The sequence below is a fragment of the Saccostrea echinata genome, unplaced genomic scaffold (genome assembly GCF_033153115.1).
Source record: "Saccostrea echinata isolate AGI-Se365-2 ecotype Australia unplaced genomic scaffold, CSIRO_AGI_Sech_v1 ptg000001l, whole genome shotgun sequence".
In the NCBI taxonomy this organism is placed as follows: domain Eukaryota; kingdom Metazoa; phylum Mollusca; class Bivalvia; order Ostreida; family Ostreidae; genus Saccostrea; species Saccostrea echinata.
This window is the reverse complement of record NW_026889750.1, coordinates 32,517,555-32,537,048: the sequence shown is the minus strand read 5'-3', so window position 1 is coordinate 32,537,048 and position 19,494 is coordinate 32,517,555. Positions and strand designations below refer to the sequence as shown.

General features: G+C 34.2%; 1 protein-coding gene across 1 annotated transcript in view; it reads right to left on the bottom strand.

Annotated features, from left to right (window-relative positions):
* The window catches only part of LOC133190073 (cullin-associated NEDD8-dissociated protein 1-like), a 30,935-nt gene extending 15,092 nt beyond the window's left edge, over positions 1 to 15,843 (bottom strand). The window contains exons 1-12 of the mRNA XM_061325549.1: positions 15,657 to 15,843; positions 11,693 to 11,794; positions 9,763 to 9,830; positions 9,422 to 9,534; positions 8,829 to 8,929; positions 7,305 to 7,371; positions 5,905 to 6,003; positions 5,649 to 5,775; positions 2,941 to 3,103; positions 1,092 to 1,195; positions 604 to 758; positions 15 to 123 (exon numbers count right to left, since the gene is read on the bottom strand). Of these exons, the coding sequence (XP_061181533.1) occupies positions 15 to 123; positions 604 to 758; positions 1,092 to 1,195; positions 2,941 to 3,103; positions 5,649 to 5,775; positions 5,905 to 6,003; positions 7,305 to 7,371; positions 8,829 to 8,929; positions 9,422 to 9,534; positions 9,763 to 9,830; positions 11,693 to 11,794; positions 15,657 to 15,698 (1,250 nt within the window). The 5' untranslated portion in view covers positions 15,699 to 15,843. The remainder of the gene's footprint in view (positions 1 to 14; positions 124 to 603; positions 759 to 1,091; positions 1,196 to 2,940; positions 3,104 to 5,648; positions 5,776 to 5,904; positions 6,004 to 7,304; positions 7,372 to 8,828; positions 8,930 to 9,421; positions 9,535 to 9,762; positions 9,831 to 11,692; positions 11,795 to 15,656) is intronic.
* Positions 15,844 to 19,494: the final 3,651 nt, after the last annotated feature.

Genomic DNA, 19,494 nt, shown 5'->3' with positions numbered 1-19,494 from the left:
AGTTATGATAGTACCCTCCATCTTGTTCCATTGCATCAGGATCAGCTGTGATTGACGGTCGTGTTTGTCTCAGTAAAGTCACAAAGGCGTGGAATATGTCCGCCTTCACATTCTCTTCTCTCTCTGAAAATAAGCAAACAAAACACTACAAAATAATTTAAAATGCTAACATCTCTAGGAGTTCATTACATGGGCATGCTGTCTGAATGGCAAAACCCCTGATGCAAGGGCAATCATAATTATTTTTGTTTATGTCTTGGTTTTGATAGGCAGCCCATCAATCATTTTTTCATAATTATCATTATGAATGTATCTGCACACCAGCACCAGTAATAATATTTCTTTAATTTTCCTTTATTTTATTTGGATTCTGTTCTTTTTGAACATTTGCTTTAAAATATCCTAGATGAAACTGCCAACATCAAATACAGCATTTATAAATAAAAGTGTCATAATTTTCTTTTACACCATTTTCTGTCTACATGTACATATACCAATACACATAGCTGTTGCCATAAAAATTATACAGATCTACTTCACTATTTTTTTTTTTTTTACATTTAATGTCTTTGTCACATGATGGCAAATTTTTTTCCTGCTGACCTTTAAACCTTGCTATTAGTGCTGGAGACACAGTCTTGTAAAACTCCATCAGCATCTCATGTCGAGTTCCAATCACTGCGTCCAGACATTTGGCAGCAGCTCGTCTAACCTTCCAGCTCATGTCATCATCATCACTGTATTCTTCATCTTCCTCCCTAAAAATCATCTTCATTACAGTGAAACTTGTCTAATCCGGATGTTGTATAATCCGAAATCTTGTCTAATATGGTGTAACTTTAAGTCCCTTGCTGTAAATTCAATTGTTTTAAATGTTGTCTAATCCGGAATGTTGCCTAGTCCGGCCAATTTCTTTGGTACCAGAGGTGTCCGGATTAGACAAGTTTTTCTGTATTATCAAAAATTTAAACCATTAAGTCTAAATCAAACTGATCAAAATATTAGTATCTTCTTCATTTTTAACACCAATTAAGAAATATTAAATAACTTTTCTGAAAAACAATAACGATAAACTGTAAATAAAAAATTACTCTTCTTCCTCATCATCGCCTTCCGTTTCCATGGCATCATCATCATCATCATCATAGTTGTAGTTTGGATCATGGCAAATATATTTCAAGCAGATCTTGATTATCTGTACACAAAAACATACCATTTTATGCAATAGTATCTCCTTACTGAAATACATTTTTAAAATGTGCTTTAGTTCACAATGACTAAACAGTAAATCTCATTTAGTATGAACAGAAATAAAGCAAAGTTAGGCCATCTTTAAAGAAATGTTTCTTTGCTCTCCCCCGACTCAGGATAAAAAAATTGGATAGGTAGGTAAGGGTAAATTATTTTTTATTCAAATATAATATAGATTATTGAAATGAATATGAGATAATCTTATTTAATTGAGTGAATACCATTTAATAATTGGACACAACTTGGTAAAAGCTAACTATAAGTTCTAGGAAAGTCAGCATCAGGATGAGTTAACTAGTATAGCAACTTCCTCTTCCTCTTTTACATCCCGCTCAAGTGTGAACAAAAAGCAGGTTAATAAGCAGGTTATCTACAATCTATCCCAAGGCAGGGTGTAAAAGCTGTGCAGTTTGTGTGCCTAGCCACCATGCATGTCGGGCATGGGGTTCCATGTCACTCGCATCTAAGTGAGGCCACTAGTTTGCCCATTTGTTAATGGTATCCTAGTTGTCTCCCTTGACTCCTACAAAATTTGTGGCCATTTCCATCCAACATTGTGTGTGGTGTATTATTATGATGTGATTTCTCAATAAATTACAAAAGTTAAAATTGGGGTATTCAATTCTCAAGAGGTGGCTGGAAGACAGTTTCAGTATAATGGTATGGAAAAGGCAGAGAAAGCAAAACTATCGTGGGCTGCAATATTCAATTAATTGCAAATGTGAAGGTAAAATAGTTCTAAATGGGATGAGAAAACTTCCGGATGAATTTCAAAAAAAATAATGTTTTCTGGAGGTCATAAAAAGTTTTGAGTCATGCCATTTTCAGTCAGTTGGTCGGGAGAGGGCAAACTCACAATTTTTTGAAGACGGCCTTATGGATGTTTTTTTTTTTTAATTCCCAGCAAAATTCTGAACAAGTCTTTGCACAATTTTACTATTATAACAAAACTCTGATATAATGAGTTTACAGATGCAGCAAATAGATTTTGTGTCATGTAGAGGTTGAAAATAATGAAATACAAATAAGTCTTTTCTAACTAATTTTGTAAGATCTCCAAATCAAAATTATTGAACTGAAACTAATTTTAGCAAGCATTTATAATGAAATTTAAGGCAGAAATTTTCAATTTTCCAGGTAAGTTTTGTATTTAAAAATTCCCTGAACATATTTGGTAGTTATACAAATTCTTCAAGGAAGTACATGTATTTTGCACTGGCTGTACATAAAATGAATTTGTTATATGGATAAAATGAATTATGGATATAGTGAAGTAAATTCCAGGGTTCCAAGGACTTCCTATAACTGAGTTTTACTGTACAAATTGTGCCTTGAGCATAATTGTTTCACCAATGACATTCTCTAAACTCCAAATTCATGGGAATGTGTTTTATGAATTTTCACTTAAGAATGCCTTTCATTTTTAAAAAGCTCATGAGGGTGTATTTGTAAATTTTAAATAATTAATGATGAACGTTTATTCCTTTAGATAAGCCTGGAATGTTTTGAGTGTGTATTAAGTAACTAAATTAATGTAACATCATAATTCTGTCAGCTTAGAGGAAGGGTAGGTCACTTGTTCATGATATTGTAATTGCACAGTGCTTTAAGAAAAGCATTCTGCTCATCAATGGTAGTTCATGGGGGAATCTTTGAATTATTCAACAGAATCCTAAGAGAAAATATTACCTCTTGAACAAATGGAGAGATTTCTTTGGGACATCTTCTTACAAATGACTCAAATGCCTGCAGACAGTATTCCCGTAGTTCATCATCCTCCTCCTTACAAAATTTCACTATGGGAGGAACCATCTTCTCCAAGTGCTCCCCAAAACGATGTCCTGCCTGTCGACTAGGCAAAAAAAAAACACTTTCTCATTAATCTGCTCTTAAGCTGTGGTATTACACATTTCATTACAATCTACAATGATTTACTAGTATCAAATTTATCAGTCTTAAAACTAGAACTGTCCAAAAGGGACAAATACCCCCCGCTGGGTTTTTCAGAGGTGCCAAATCACTAATATTTTATGGATCAAAGAGGTGTTCACAATTTTCTTATGAACATTTAGAGTGAAAAAATAATTGCTCATTATCTTTTTTTTAATGAATGAAACCAAGGAACAACCTAATAAAACATCAATACCAATACATTGTAATTACATTGTTTTTCTAATACATTGAAAAAATAAATTGCAAAGTTCTATCTGTCATCTTTTTGACACACGACACTCTGCAAACTGATTGTTGAAAAAAAATCAATTAATTACAAAATCAAATTAATTTTGATAACTTTATATCAAATTCATTTTAAAAATGCTGGTAATCCAGTAACTATGTACTATGACAGACAATAGATTACAATCAAGAGAATTTAAGAACAGAGATCTTTAAATTCCCAGGAGATATAGATAATTTGCTTGATCAGAGATGCCCTAACAACTTCCCACACTGAACTCATTAATTTATCTCTAACTGGATGATGTCCATTCATTACTCCCAAGGGACAAATGGATTTACACTATCTGCTGTGTAATGTAAAAATTGTTTTTAATACTTGGTGATTTTTTTTTTTTTGTTTTAATGAATAGTTTTAAGCTGTAGTTCACATTTTTGTACAGATGTTCTTGATTCTATGTCTCAAACCTTAGAAATAAACCCAAAATGACTAAGTCAATAAAAATAAAAAAAAATAAAAAAAAACAACTAAAATGCGGAAAAATTATCAAATAATGTTGAAAATACCAGGTGCACATCTTCATATAGCTGCAATAATGTAGCCCTCTCCGATTTTTTTTAATCTGATATTTTCAGGAGAGGGCTACAATTCCACTGCATCTCCGTAATGGTGCAAATACATTTTTTAGATACAGACGACTGTAGGCAAAATAAATTGTTTTTGCATTCAACTTACTTCCAATTAGACGGAAATTTTTTAATCACTGTCAACAACATAGCCCTTTATACGCGAAAACCAAGTAAAATAAATCTGCGTGTTTATCAGTCGTTCTCCTCAGCAGCCATGACAGTTCTTGGTGAAGTACTGAGACTTGCGCTTGAAATTTAGAATCACTTGATAAAGTAAATGTCGGTGTTGATAAATGTTTGTGTTGTATGATATCACTAAACATCGATAAATAAAAGCATTCCATGTGACATTTTTTTCATAAACAGTGATATTTATTCTTAAAATAAGGGAAATCCTAAACAGATCCCTGCCCCTAGATCCCGAATTCTCATTGGTTGTCCCAAAATAAAATCGATCAAGGTCAGTAAACATGGCGGATAAATTCAAGTTGTGATGTTGACATACTCAAAAATAACCGATATACGTATTGTTCTGTATATTTTTGGATCGATTCATGTCTTGCATAACTACATTTTATGAGTTCAGGTAAGATATGTTAAAAAAATACCCACTTACTGATAATTTGAGCCGAAATCTGTGCGGTAGTGAATCACTCCCGCACTTGCACCATTACGGAGATCCTAAGGAGTTGTAGTCCTCTCCCAAAAAAAAAAAAAAAAAAAAAAATCGGAGAGGGCTACATTATTGCAGCTAATCTTCATATGGTAAATAATGAATGTACAAATTTTCATACAATTCTATGAAATAGTCTTTGAGAAAAGGTCAGGACAAAACCACATAATAAAAATGAAAAAAACACCTGTAAAATGCATAAAAATTATTCAATCATGATGAAAATACCAGGTGCACACCTTCATATGGTGAATAATAAGTGTACAAATTTCCAGACAAATCTAAGCAATAGTTTCCAAGAAACGCTCTGGACAAAATCTCGTCTACAGACAGACGGACATGGTGATTCCAATATACCCCCCCTAAACTTCGTTTGCGGGGGGTATACAAAGTCTTAATTCACCAAATCAGTAGCTTTCAGCAAAAGCCTTGTCTCACCTGCTATTTCCAATACACTGTATATAAGTTCTAGTGGTTGACATACCTGATATCTCCAACACACTGTATACAAGTCCTAGTGGTTGACATACCTGATATCTCCAACACACTGTATATACATGTAAGTTCTAGTGGTTGACATACCTAATATCTCCAACACACTGTATATAAGTCCTAGTGGTTGACATACCTGATATCTCCAACACACTGTATATAAGTCCTAGTGGTTGACATACCTGATATCTCCAACACACTGTATATAAGTCCTAGTGGTTGACATACCTGATATCTCCAACACACTGTATATACATGTAAGTTCTAGTGGTTGACATACCTAATATCTCCAACACACTGTATATAAGTCCTAGTGGTTGACATACCTGATATCTCCAACACACTGTATATAAGACCTAGTGGTTGAAGTACCTGATAACTCCAACACACTGTATATACATGTAAGTTCTAGTGGTTGACATACCTGATAGCTCCAACACACTGTATGTAAGTCCTAGTGGTTGATGTAGAAGAGTTCTTGATCAGCTCACTCAAGAGAAACTCAATCAGCTCATTAAACAATGTGTAATTACAGCTCATCACCAAATAACCTGTAACAGGATAAATGAAATCTTTACACTTATCAAAATATAACTATGTCTATGTACAAAGAGAGGTTTTTCGATGATTTTGAATGGATGAATTTAGACTACCGTCAAATTTTGTAAACAATAACTTACCAATGGCAATAATGGCTCTTTTTCTTACTGCCAATCTTGGACTGGCCAATTGTGGCAGTAAAGACTGCATGATGCTAGGATGAAAACTGATCAACAGGCCTATGTAAAGAAAAAGTTTCCAGAAGCTTGTAAATGCTCTCTCCCTCTCAGTGTAAATCATATTTCATGAGTATCTTTACTTCTTAAACATAGATAATCAGAGATTATAGAGCTCACCTCAACGAATGTTGTCTTTAAGTAAGGCAAAGTCCCACACTAAATTAATAATGTAGTAGTGTACATCCCAAGATGCAACATTTATGCAATTTTGATCCAATGGGGCTTGCAGTTACTTGGAAATGAACTTATCCAAAAACTTCAAACTAGTCACTAATCCATAAAATGTGATTCAAATCCAGCATCTGAAGTAAGTTTGATAGTGTTCATCCCTAGATGCATCATCCATGCAATTTGGTTCAGATAGGTCTTCTTATAGTTTCTTGGTAATGGACATAACAAAAACTTAAACCAGGTCACTCATTTGGAAAATGTAGGTCAAATCCAGCATCTGAAGCAAGTCCAATAGTTTGCATCCTTAGATGTATCATCCATGCAAGTTTGGTCAAGTAATGACAAATAGTTACTTTCGAATGAAACTGCTCCAAAAAGATTAACTGGTCACTCATCAGGAAAATGTAGGTCAAATCCAGCATCCGAAGCAAGCCTGATAGTGTGCATCCTTACATGTATCATCCATGCAAGTTTGGTCAACATAGGACTTGTAGTTACTTTAGAATGAACCTGCTCCAAAAACTTGAACCTGGTCACTCATCCAGAAAAAGTTGGTCAGATCCAGCATCCAAAACAAGTCAAGTAGAGTGCATCCTTAGATGTATCATCCATGCAAGTTTGGTCAACATAGGGCTTATAATTACTTTAGAATGAACCTGCTCCAAAATCATTAACCCAGTCACTCATCCAGAAAATGTAGGTCAGATCCAGCATCCGAAGCAAGTCTGGAAGTGTGCATCCTTAGATGTATCATCCATGCAAAATTGGTCAAAATAGGGCTTAAAGTTACTTTAGAATGAACCTGCTCCAAAAATTTTAACCTGCTCCAAAAACATTAACCTGGTCATTCTTTAGCTAAATTTCAGCATATGAAACCTTGACTGGTACAATGACACATACTAGAAGCATCTTTCATGCGTCTCTGATTAATGTGGGGCATAGAAGTACCTAAAAAGAAAACTGCACCAAAAACTTAAACCTGGGATGCTGACGCCAGGGGTATCACATAAGCTCCCTCCAATTTCATTGAGGTGAGCTAAATATCAAGACCTCTTAAGAATTATCATGACTATAAATACTCCATAGTTTACATATCTAGTACTTATATCTTTTTCAGAATTTAGCAATACCTCCAAATCTGCTGAGAAGATCTCCAAGAATATCCAAAGCTTCCAACTGAACAGAAACATCCTCTTGCTACAAAAGAATAAGCCTGGCATGTTACTACAGATATGGAGAAATAAATAAAAACTAACAGGTATCTAAAATGTATCATATCAATAATTTATGAACCAAAGAACATCTTGTCTTTAGTATTTACTTACCTGTAGCAGGTCTTACCTTTAGTATGTACTTACAGGTAGCAAGTCTTAACTTTAGTATGTACTTACATGTAGCAAGTCTTACCTTTATTATGTACTTACCTGTACCATACCTTACCTTTAGTATGTACTTATCTGTACCATGCCTTACCTTTAGTATGTATGCAAACCTTATGTATCTTATGTATTATGTATCTTAATTAAGGGTGCAACGATATACCGTTTGACGGTATATCGTGGTATATTTTTCCACGGTTCAATTCACGATACACTAAAACTGATATCGGCGGTTCGGTTCAATCCCTCCAGAATTATCCGAATCGTCCGTTTTGTTTCCTTTTTTACAATATCAAAATGGCTTCCGTGCAAAACGTGAGGTCACCAATAAAGCATTAAGGGAAGTTAAACTCATCTCCAGCATCTTACAGACCTCAGATTTAACATGGAGAAGGACTTAATGTGATTATAAGTTATAGATGTTAAGACAAATGATAAACCCTTTAGATCTAAACGTATTCTTTGGTAACACACGATATTTCATCACGTGTGTATTTCGATGAAAATTCACTGTCTTGTTGACTAAAACGTGTTAACACGGGAAATATGACAACTGGTTTTCTATGTAAATAAAAGGAATAAAAGAATGAATGCTTTCTTTATCATTCCAATTTAAAAGGAAGATTATTAGGAAAGGTCCCCATAGTTCCCTGAATCCCTGTAAATGTTCATCATTGGTTTAGAATATTCTCAAAACTCAAAGATCTACCTAACAATCCAACTCAAGTTAACAAAATGTTCTTTAAATTATTATTAAAAATATGATCATTTTATATAACCCTGTCAAGTTAAAAAACAAATATGATGACAAACTTGAAAGACTTTTTAACCTTTTATGTATCGTGATACGTATCGTATCGTAAACTGAATACCGTGATATGTATCGTATCGTGGGGTTAGTGTATCGTTGCACACCTAATCTTAATAAACTTATCTGTACCATGCCTTACCTTTAGTATATACTTACCTGTACCATGCCTTACCTTTAGTATGCACTTACCTGTACCATGCCTTACTTTTAGTATGTACCGATACTTACCTGTACCATGCCTTACCTTTAGTATGTACTGATACTTACCTGTACCATGCCTTACCTTCAGTATGTACTTACCTGTACCATGCCTTAACTTTAAGCACATACTTACCTGTACCATGCCTTACCTTTATGCACATACTTGCCTGTATCATGCCATACCTTCAGCATTTGCTTACATGTACCTGTAGCATATATACTTACCTATAGCACATCTTACCTTTGGCACTTGTCAAACTTACCTTTGCTATAGCACTGGTTAGTCGCCCTGTGATTTTCTTACAGATACTGGCTGCCAGAGCAGTGGAAGATGGGGGTAACTCACTAATCACAGTCTTCAAACCTAGAGGAGGAAGAAATCTAATCACTGATAACTCTCAACTTTCCAATACAAAATGTAAACAAAACCATGACAAGAGTAACAAACACATATAAGAATTCAAAGGGATGGACTCTAAGGCACTTCTGTCTGAGCCAGTCTAGTAAATGAGTGGTCCAGTCATATAAAATGTATGCAAACTAGGCTAACTGGTCATGTGGATAATTTACATGTAAACCCCTATTTTAGTCTTTCACATAACTATTCTAAAAACTGATTTTGTCTTATTTTCTTTGTCAATTGTAAACACCCAGCTATTGCTATGTAAAGGAAAATTTCCCACAACACAATTGCTATTTTTAGCCGCATCTGTTCTAGACAAATTGTGATATAAAGAGGCTAGTTTCTTTAAGTTTCGTTTGGTATAAATACCAATAAGTTACTAAATAATGGAAAGTAGCCCAACTGGTCTAGTACTCAAAAAAGTTAATGTCAAACCCTGCGACAATTACTGACCAATACTGGAAATGTCTCTGAGTTGTTCTTTGTCAGAAATCATGTTACTACACAGTGTGTCCACAATTGTCTCCACCTGGAACTCCTTCACTTTGTTCACCAATGGACCAAGACTGAATAAAGGAACATAATTGAATTCTACTAAAATACACTATACATGTATCAATGCACATTATTTCATTTTTTGCTATGTACTTCTAATAATCAAAGGAAAAATTAACATTCACAATTTAAAAAAAAAAAAAAAAAAAAAAAAAAAATCCAATAAAACTGTGTTTTCAACTGAAAATATATCTAATATTTCTTGAATTCTTTATATTACGGAATTTCTGTCTATTTACCATTTTACAGCCAGGTTCTGAACTTCTCCGTTTTTGTCCTCCAATAACTTTAGTAACATTCTAACAACCTTGAAAGAAGAATATTTAAGTACTGAATAATTCCTGTCTTCAAAAACTACTAAACACACTAAATTTTTCATGGATTTTTGAATGGCTACTTCAAACAGTAGCTTTCATTAATCATATTTTTTCTTTATTATTAAAATTAAGGAAAACAAAAATTTGTTTATTTCACACAAAAAAAACTATTTTCAGATTTTCGTATTTGTAAAAATGTGAAACAATAACTTACATGTAACAGTGTGTAAGTTCCTTTAGAGTTAATCCTTTTTCTAGTATAATTACTTTCTATATTTGTAGGGTATATTTTTCAGCAAAGCCAATAGTGGATAAAATTCTAGATTTTCATCCTATAATATGGCCTTACATATTTCTTCTTCTTCTCAATGAAACTATCAAGATTAATTTCCCTTTCCATGGATTATGCTGTAGGTATGGAAATTTCCATTTTGTTAAATACAAACTTCCAAAGAATGGGGTTTTGTTCCACAATGCCTGCTTAATTCTTTAACTAATAAAACACATACAAGCATCTACACGATAAAAAATACTGTGGAAAGTTCTTTCTTGCTTAGCTTAGCATGTGATTTAAACAACATTTCTTTTGTTTCTGTATTTTATGGTCTAACCTTCATTTTACTATCATGTCCAGCTAATTTTCCTTAAGAAATAAATAACAAGTTTAAAAACTTCAATGGGAATTGAAGTGGGTCGGTCACGTGATCAAATCCTGTGAAGGCCGAAGGCCTTCTCAGAAGATTTGATCACGTACCGACCCACTTCAATTCCCATTGAAGTTTTTAAACTTGTTATTTATTACTTATATATACATTTGAGACGGACAATCGAATGTAATCGAATATAAATATTGCCCTAACTGTACGTCGTAGATTTTGACAAATTACGCTAGGTGTAAATCGGCTTGAAAAGCGGTTACGCTTCAAATTCATCTGGCAAAGGATTGTTTCGAAGGGAATATTCTGTGAAAGGCTTCTTGTGATCAATTATTATAGTGAGCATATTGGTGTCTGGGAATTTTTGTATTCATGAGAACCCATATTCGATGTTAAAAACACAAGAAATACGTCCGATGTTTGATACTAAAAAGTTGGAGGAATTTCGGTCGGAAAGGGATGGATGGAGACACTTGTCCGGACCAGATAACTTGAAATCAAGTACAAATTTGATCAAAAACATAAAATCTACGATTTCAGTAAGGCATATTTATTAATTTATGATGTTGACATGGAGACACTGGCGACAGCTTACATTGTTAAGACAACGTCACAACAATCTCGATGATGGAGGTGTGCCTACCGAACTTCCAAAGTGCAGTGTGTGGCGTGATTGCATTACATTGATATTTTTCAACAAATTTATTGTGAGTAAAGTTTAATGGAAAAAAAAATTATAGCATTCAGAGGTCTGCGAGAAAAATAAGGGTAAACGTTGAGACTATGCAGCTCAGACATGAAACTTATAACACGTAGTTTTCTATTCTCTATGTAAAATCGATTAAGAACTGTATTAAATACTCGTTTACATTGTAAATAAAATGATTATTATTTTACTTGCGTATTTTGTACATTTTTATGCATGAAAAACATGCTATATTGCTTAGTGGAGTAAGTCTTTTTATGTAGATATTACTGCGCTGTGTGATTAGGTCACGTAATGACCTATAACCTTCGAAAAACTTCATACAGGTATGAAGATATTTGCTCTCTGCATGTTTATATAATAGAGAGATACCACAAATGTATATATTTTGCAATATACAATCCAGTTTATTATTATTATTTTTTTTTATACTTTTCAAATATAAATTACTGTCTTCAGTTTTTTCTTTCTATCTTTCTCTATTTTGTACCTTCCTCTCACTGTCATCGTCCAGTTTAATGGAATCTTTCTGCAGCTCTGTCATCAAATCATTTGTTGCCATAAAACGAAAATCTTTGTCATTGGAGGTCATCTACAAGATTGAAAACTATAAATGCAATATAAAGAAATCTCATTGACATCAAAAATACCATAGGAACTCAATTTTTCAAAAACATATATTCTGTACCTCACTTTCAGTCACAGGTACACAATCAATTTTTGTCATATCTAAATCATTATTAGAAATTTTAAAAGGTATATAGTAAGCATATGAAAAGTCTATATTTGTGCAGACAGCTCCCAAATGCCAACAGTGCAATGACATTCATGTATAGAACAGACAGTCCAAAGACTGTATGTCGTTAAACCTCAGTATTTAAAAGCAAAGGACACTAGACCAAATTTTATTTTAAAAGTGTATGTGCATAACTATTGGTAACGACAATATATTCAAAATTGAGTCAAACTGTTGTAAAGTCTCAAAAAGAGAGGTACAGGATTGTGCATTTCATGCATCCTCTACAGAATGGAACAAAATTTTTGCTTCATAAATCTTAAATAAATTTTCTATTTGAGTTTAGAAACAAAGTTAATCCTACAGTGTATACCGTAGTGCTTAACTCATTCTTATGCAACTGAAAATTGCTTTTCTAATAATCATTTTAAATTGGTTAAAATATACAAAGTGTTAGGTTTAAATACTAAGGTAGCTACAGATTTCTACAAAGGTATAATCTTTAGACGGGACTTATGGTACAGTATCTAACATAATCCAAGATTCTTCTGACTTTGACTCCCACTTTTATATTGTGAATCCCTGGCACATGTCACAATATAAAAGTAGGGTTAAACAGGGTTTGATACTTACAGTAGCCCGCTAGCCCGGGACAACTGAAAATTTTGGCTCAACTAATAAAAAAGTCATCAAGCTTGCCCTATGGGGTGACTGATACTTTATATACCAAAACACTCACATAAACAATTACAAAGACTAACAAGAGGCCCATGGGCCACAACGCTCACCTGAGTAATTTTGGCCTTGCTGTTTTTCACCTGATCCCTCCAGTACTTATTGTGGCCACGCCCTACCCCCAAGGGTCATGATTTGAACAATTAGAATCTAAACTACCCCAGGATGCTTCCACATAAGTTTCAGCCTTGCTGGCCCAGTGTTCCTGAGAAGAAGATTTTTAAAAATTTTTTCTGCATATTTCAATGTAAAACTTGCATTCCCTGTTGTGGCCCCGCCCTACCCCCGGGGGTCATGATTTGAACAATTTAGAATCTACACTACCCCAGGATGCTTCCATATAAGTTTCAGCCTTTCTGGCCCAGTGGTTCTTGAGAAAAAGATTTTTAAAGATTAATTTTTACTACATATTTCAATGTAAAACTTGGATTCCCTGTTGTGGCCCCTCCCTACCCTCAGGGGTCATGATTTGAACAATTTAGAATCTACATTACCCCAGGATGCTTCCACATAAGTTTCAGCTTTTCTGGCCCAGTGGTTCTTGAGAAGAAGATTTTTACTACATATTTCAATGTAAAACTTGGATTCCTTATTGTGGCCCCGCCCTATCCCCGGGGTCATGATTTGAACAATTTAGAATCTACACTAGCCCAGGATGCTTCCACATAAGTTTCAGCTTTTCTGACCCAGTGTTTCTTGAGAAGAAGAATTTTTAATGACCCCACCCAATTTTTGTCTTTTCTTGATTATCTCCCCTTTGAAGTGGACTTGGCCCTTCATTTTAACAATTTAAACTTCCCTTCACCCAAGGATGCTTTGTACCAAGTTTGGTTTAAATTGGCCCAGTGGTTCTTGAGAAGAAGTTGAAAATGTGAAAAGTTTACAGACGGATGAAATCCTAACATCGTATGGAACGACAGAGTGTTTTTTGAAAAATGATCGTAATATGAAGAAAGTGGGTGTTCAATGGGCACCCAGGCTTTCCTTGAAGGCAGAAATGGAGAAAAGAATGCAGTGTTCTGTAGAATTTCTATGTCCATTTGAACATGTGGGTGAGATGCTCCTAGATCATGACGTGACATACCTAACTTTACATTACATCAAAGTCTACCCCGGATTTTAGGCTGTCCATGTTAAGAAAGAAAATTGGAATGTGGTGAAATTTTCCAGTATTGTTGCATAATGGCCCTATTTTGTAGATATGTCTTTTGTTTGCTTTAATCATGTCACAATAAAATTTTAGAAAGAAATTCCATGAACTTTTGGATCAACCCTCATACAACTGCACTAGCCTTAATGATCACACAATAAAACGCAATAAATTGACATAATTATGCCCTAAAATACAGCCAAAATGCAGGATTTGGCATCTTTGTTTTCAAAAATTTTTGAGGTGGCCCTCTGTACATTCACCAGCAAAATGGGAAAATCCCTCCAGCACCTACAACTCTTGTCACTCCATGACTCGATTCCGGGTTGTTTCGCCCCAATTACCTGTTCACTCTGAGTGGTTTCCAGCCATTTCCATGTTTGCCCTGAGTGGATTCGCCCAGAGTGGTTTTCATCGAACATACATTGTTCTTGATGTTTATTTAAGCAAAAGTCGTTTGATCAGTGAGTGATTAGATTAACATAATTAATGAGCACTTTAATTAAATTCAATTATTAGTTGCCGATCAATACCAAATACTTATTTTTGATTTGGACAACAGATGATACAATCTTATCTTTCAAAAATCATGAACAAGGGAAAATAACAACTCATCTATTTTTAAATATGTAAAATAAATAAATTTAGCTTAATTGTTTCAATTTTATTCCAACAATCTCCATCTTTTTCTGACATTTTGAACGAAGATGTTTTACTTTATTAGCAACATTATCAAAATAACGTTAGGTGTACCGTGTAAATTGCTTTGGATACAATAAAAAATTTTCACATAGCACACGCGCAAAGAACATTGGCGATTTGTCATAGCAAACTGCCAAAATCCCCACATACAAATATTTGACACTTTAATGAGAGGTTACAGGTATAATTGGGGCGAAACCACTCAGAGCGAACATGTAATCGGGGTGAACCCACCAGTTACCTATGACTCAACCAACAGTCAAAAGCTGCTGGACAAACAATTCAGTAAAAGGCAAGAGATAACTTGAAGTCACTAGCCTTGTGACTATTATGCCTTCAAAGTTAGAGTCAGAGGAGTCTTGGTTTATACCTAAGATTGTCAAAACTACAAGCTACCTCTTTGAACAGGTCCAGTCCAAAGACTGTTTCTACCTACGTTGCTATTAATAGCTAGGTAGGTATTTAAACCTACCCAAAGTAGCTATTTTTACCTACTTTTTGCATTACTTGCATTTTGTGGCCAAACGGCGCAACATGGTGAGTACCAAATTTCTTGATGCAGTCACACTGATGATGAATATGACAAAATTTTTGCCAAAAAATGATTACTTCGTAAATTTACAATTTTGCATTCATTACTATGCAAAATTGTTAATTTAAGAAGTAATCATCTTTTGGCCAAAATTTCGTTGTATTCATCACCAGTGTGACTGTATCAAGAAATTTGGTACTCACCATGTTGCGCCTAGATAGAACGTTCTATCGTTAAAATGATATTGTCCTACGGACCCGGTTTAACGATAGAATTCGTTCCGTGTATTGGCAATGTTGCAAAATAAACACGGCCACAAAATGCAAGTAATGCAAAAAGTAGGTAAAAATAGCTACTTTGGGTAGGTTTTAATACCTACGTAGCTATTCATAGCTACGTAGGTAGAAATAGTCTTTGGACTGGACCTGTTGAACATGTATATCTACTGGAATACATGATACATGCAATATTATAGTGTATGCGCATAATTTTGTATTATATTTCACAATATTTATGTGAACACCGCTTTCCCTCTCTTTCTTTCTTTCCATAATAACACCTAGTAATGTAACTTTGCAGGATATAGAATCTACATTCACCTTCTCCAGCAGGTTAGCAATGTGATAGGAGACACTGGCCATTTTGCTGTCTTTATTTTTTACTGCACCAAATCTGCCTAAAGGACGGACTGTCCCGATTTACGTGTTACTTGTTGATTTTTATCCCGGTGCAAAGTATCTTCTTTCGGCAAAATGAAAATCATGCGTAATATGGCAGCTTCTGAGCGCCACCTATATTAAAATATCGATCCCGACAACATTCAAATTCTCAGTCTCAAAGGGAAAAGTTCTTTCTGTGGATAAAGGGTGGGTTCAACCCAACATTACATGTTCGCTTTGATTTGTTTCGCCTCGGGTGGTTTCGCTCCCTATTATACATGTAACCTGTAATTGAAGGTGTCAAATTTTACACGTATGGATTTTTAACAGTTTGCTATGATAAATTGCCAGTGTTATATGCTAACTTTGTGGGTTTTGCTATGTGCTATCAGGCCCGTAGCAACGGTTTCAAAAGTTGGGGGGGGGGACAACTTCCCAAAAATATCTGACATGCAAAAAAAAAAAAAAATGACCAAAAGTGGGGGGAGGGGGACTTCCGAAAATTATCTAACAAGCAAAAAATATAAATAAATAAATAAATAAATAAATAAATAAATAAATAAATAAATAAATAAATAAATAAATAAATAAATAAACAAACAACAAACTAACTAACAAAGTGACCAAAAGTGGAGGGCCAACTTCCCAAAATTATCTGACAAGCAAGAAAAAAAAGCTTATCTTATTTACTGTTTAAATCCTGGAATTTGTCAGTGTTCGACCTTACAACATCAAAAAGTGAAGGGGGGGGGGGGGACCAGCATCTTAAGGAAACTTTACAATAGCAAAATACTATACTCAGAAAAAAAGTGGGGGCGCCCCCTCTGCCCCCCCCCCCCCGGTGTTCTACGAACCTGGCTATGGAAAAGCTTTTTCAAGTATCCAAAGCGATCTACACCAGTACACCTATCATAAAGTAAATCTTCTTTTCTCAAAATTTCGGAGAAAAAAAATGAAAATTGTTGAAATGAAATTGAAACAATCAAACTATTTTATTAATTATAAAATTATTTATTTTACATATTTTAACATAGTTGAAGTTGTTATTTCCCGTCATCAATATTTTTGAAAGAAAAGTTCTTCTGTGTCTGGTAAATATTTACCCCCATTCGTTGAGAAATTTTAAAATGAAATATTTCCATGGTAATAAAATAAATTGATATAAGATAGTTATGCACAGTTTAGAGTGTGACGTACAGTATAACAACATTTCAAAAAAAGATACCACCACAGTTTTGCCACTCTTCAAATGTAGGAGTTTCTATCAATATTTTTTCCTTTTTTTTAACTCCCCCAGTCAGGAAAACATGCACGCGTCTGCGTTTCAGGGGGTTTTAAAAAGGGCCCGTAATCCCTTCCCCCTTCTCCAGTTTTTCATTGAATTTGAAATTGTGCTATGTAACTGATCAATTTGGCTCTCCATAGGAAAATCTTCCCCTCTCTCCATTTCGTTTTTCGGGTGTGACAATTTTCTTTTCGATTTACTTTCTTTCTAATTCGAAAACGAAATCTGTTGATTTTAAACCGTTAAAAAGTCTGTCAACCACATAACACTTGTATTTAGCTCTTTTGTCAGTGTTTATGTGATCTTATACCTAAATCATAGGGTAGTTTTAGATAGGGTCCGAAGATTTTTATTGACTTAATCTGGCCAAGAACATTGAACTGTTGAAGTTGGGAAATGAAGGAAAAATCTAAATCTTTGTTTAGAACACTGTAGAATGACCCATTATCTGATTATAGCGAGCGCAGCGAGCGGCGCGAAGCGCCGCTCGTCACTGCGAGCTCTTAAAGCAACGCCTGGGCGAAGAGAAAATTCGGACTTTGCACATTGATCCAAATGATTTTTTTTTCCGCAATTACCTGTGGTCCCATAATGCTTAGCGAATTGCATCTCGACGCAAATTACGTTCTCGCGGTAGCAAAAAAATTTCAACAAAAAATAAAATTACCTTGATTTAATGGATATATAGCAGATAAATAGTAGATTAAACGTTCTTGATTAAAATTAGCACTGATCAGACTCCGTTTTGGTAATGCAGCATACACGTCATATGACGTCAGAGTCTAGACGTAGCAAATATCACGTGCGGCTTGACGAGCCCGATCTAAATTAAAACTGAAAGGTATCTGCGCTCGCCCTACCGGTCGCACCGTCAACATATTACTGTTATAACTGATTCTAACTTAGTACATGGGTGAAACAAAATGGAACTTTTCAAACATTTTAATCGGATTTGACCTTGATCTTGGTTAAGGCAAAGCTTATTAAAATTCAAACTGAATAGTGTTTTTTTTTTTTTTTTTTTTAAATATAATATTTTGAATACCAAGATGAATAACAATGGACAATAGTCGCAAAAAAAACGAACTAATTGTTTTTCTATTATCTAGATGTGTGTGTTAATTGGTAAGCACGGAATAAGATATCTCACACACATCAGGGGGTCGTAACATAAAGGGTACTTAAGTCTAAGACCATGCTTAAGTAGGACTTAAGTACAGTCTTAAACTTAAGACCGTAACTAGAAACGTGCTAAGATTTGACAATCTTAGCAAAACTTAGGCGGCCGGAAGAGGTGACTTAAGTATGTCTTAACTTTCTTAAACATATATTTAGAACTATTTAAGGTTGACTATCTATGTTAAAACATTCCTCCATTTATATTATGCATTAAAAAATAATTTTCTATATTTAATATACTGGTATAAGAATTTTAGTTTTTCGTCGGGGGGGGGGGGGGGGGTTATTCATCACTGATTACAATATCACTCTCTAAATGACATATACATGTAAATGGTAAATGCAACATATTATTTTTGGGATACGTTTGAAATATTAGTGTGACCTAGGTTATAAACACTAATCATTATAAGTATATTGTATAATTTCAATTATAAAAGTAATTTGTATACGGCAATCATGGATTTGTTTGTTCACTGTGAGAAAATGAGATGAAATGATTTTAAAAATTGTCGGTGAATTAAAGGATGATGACTAGAAAACAAATAAAGATTTTCTGTAAATTAGATTGAATGTACAACGCAACAAGCGAGGATTCAGACAGGGTACACTACCGTTCACTAACGTTCCAGAGAGAGAGAGAGAGAGAGAGAGAGAGAGAGAGATTGTTGATAAGTTGGAGATATATGAAAAATTATTTTCTGAAAACAATTCTTTAATTTCCATCCTTCATTAAATTGTAAATAAGTATATCATAAAACGGCTGCATTTTCTTCTTACTGATATGGGAGGAAAAAAATTCAAAATGTCCCTTTTGTTTTGCACTTTTTTTTAAATTAGAGTTTCAATTTCAAGTACATAGACGTTCGGTTATCGTGCCATGTCTGCGAGAAAGACAATTTGAAAGCAAGTGAACATTTGTCAAACGAAAGAATAACAACAAACGGTAAACTGAAAACATCGCAGTCTCGAGTGATAAACAATATTCACGCATTTACAATGAACCACTAGTGCCACTTTGTGACTGTGCAATATTTCTTTTCAAATACATTGTATAAACTATTTCGAATAATTTAAACAGAATTAACTTTAATTAAATACGAAATTAATCTAACCTAGCTAAATCCGATAAGTAAGGACGTCAGCATTAATATATATGTGATTAAAAACGTAACTAAATCATTTTTACAAATATATATAAATGAATTGAAAAACTAGGATGATTCATAACAAATATTTTGAACATAAGTTTGACTTAGCTAAGACCTACCTAAGTCCGTTTTATGTTACGGTTTAAGACATACTTAAGTAGTA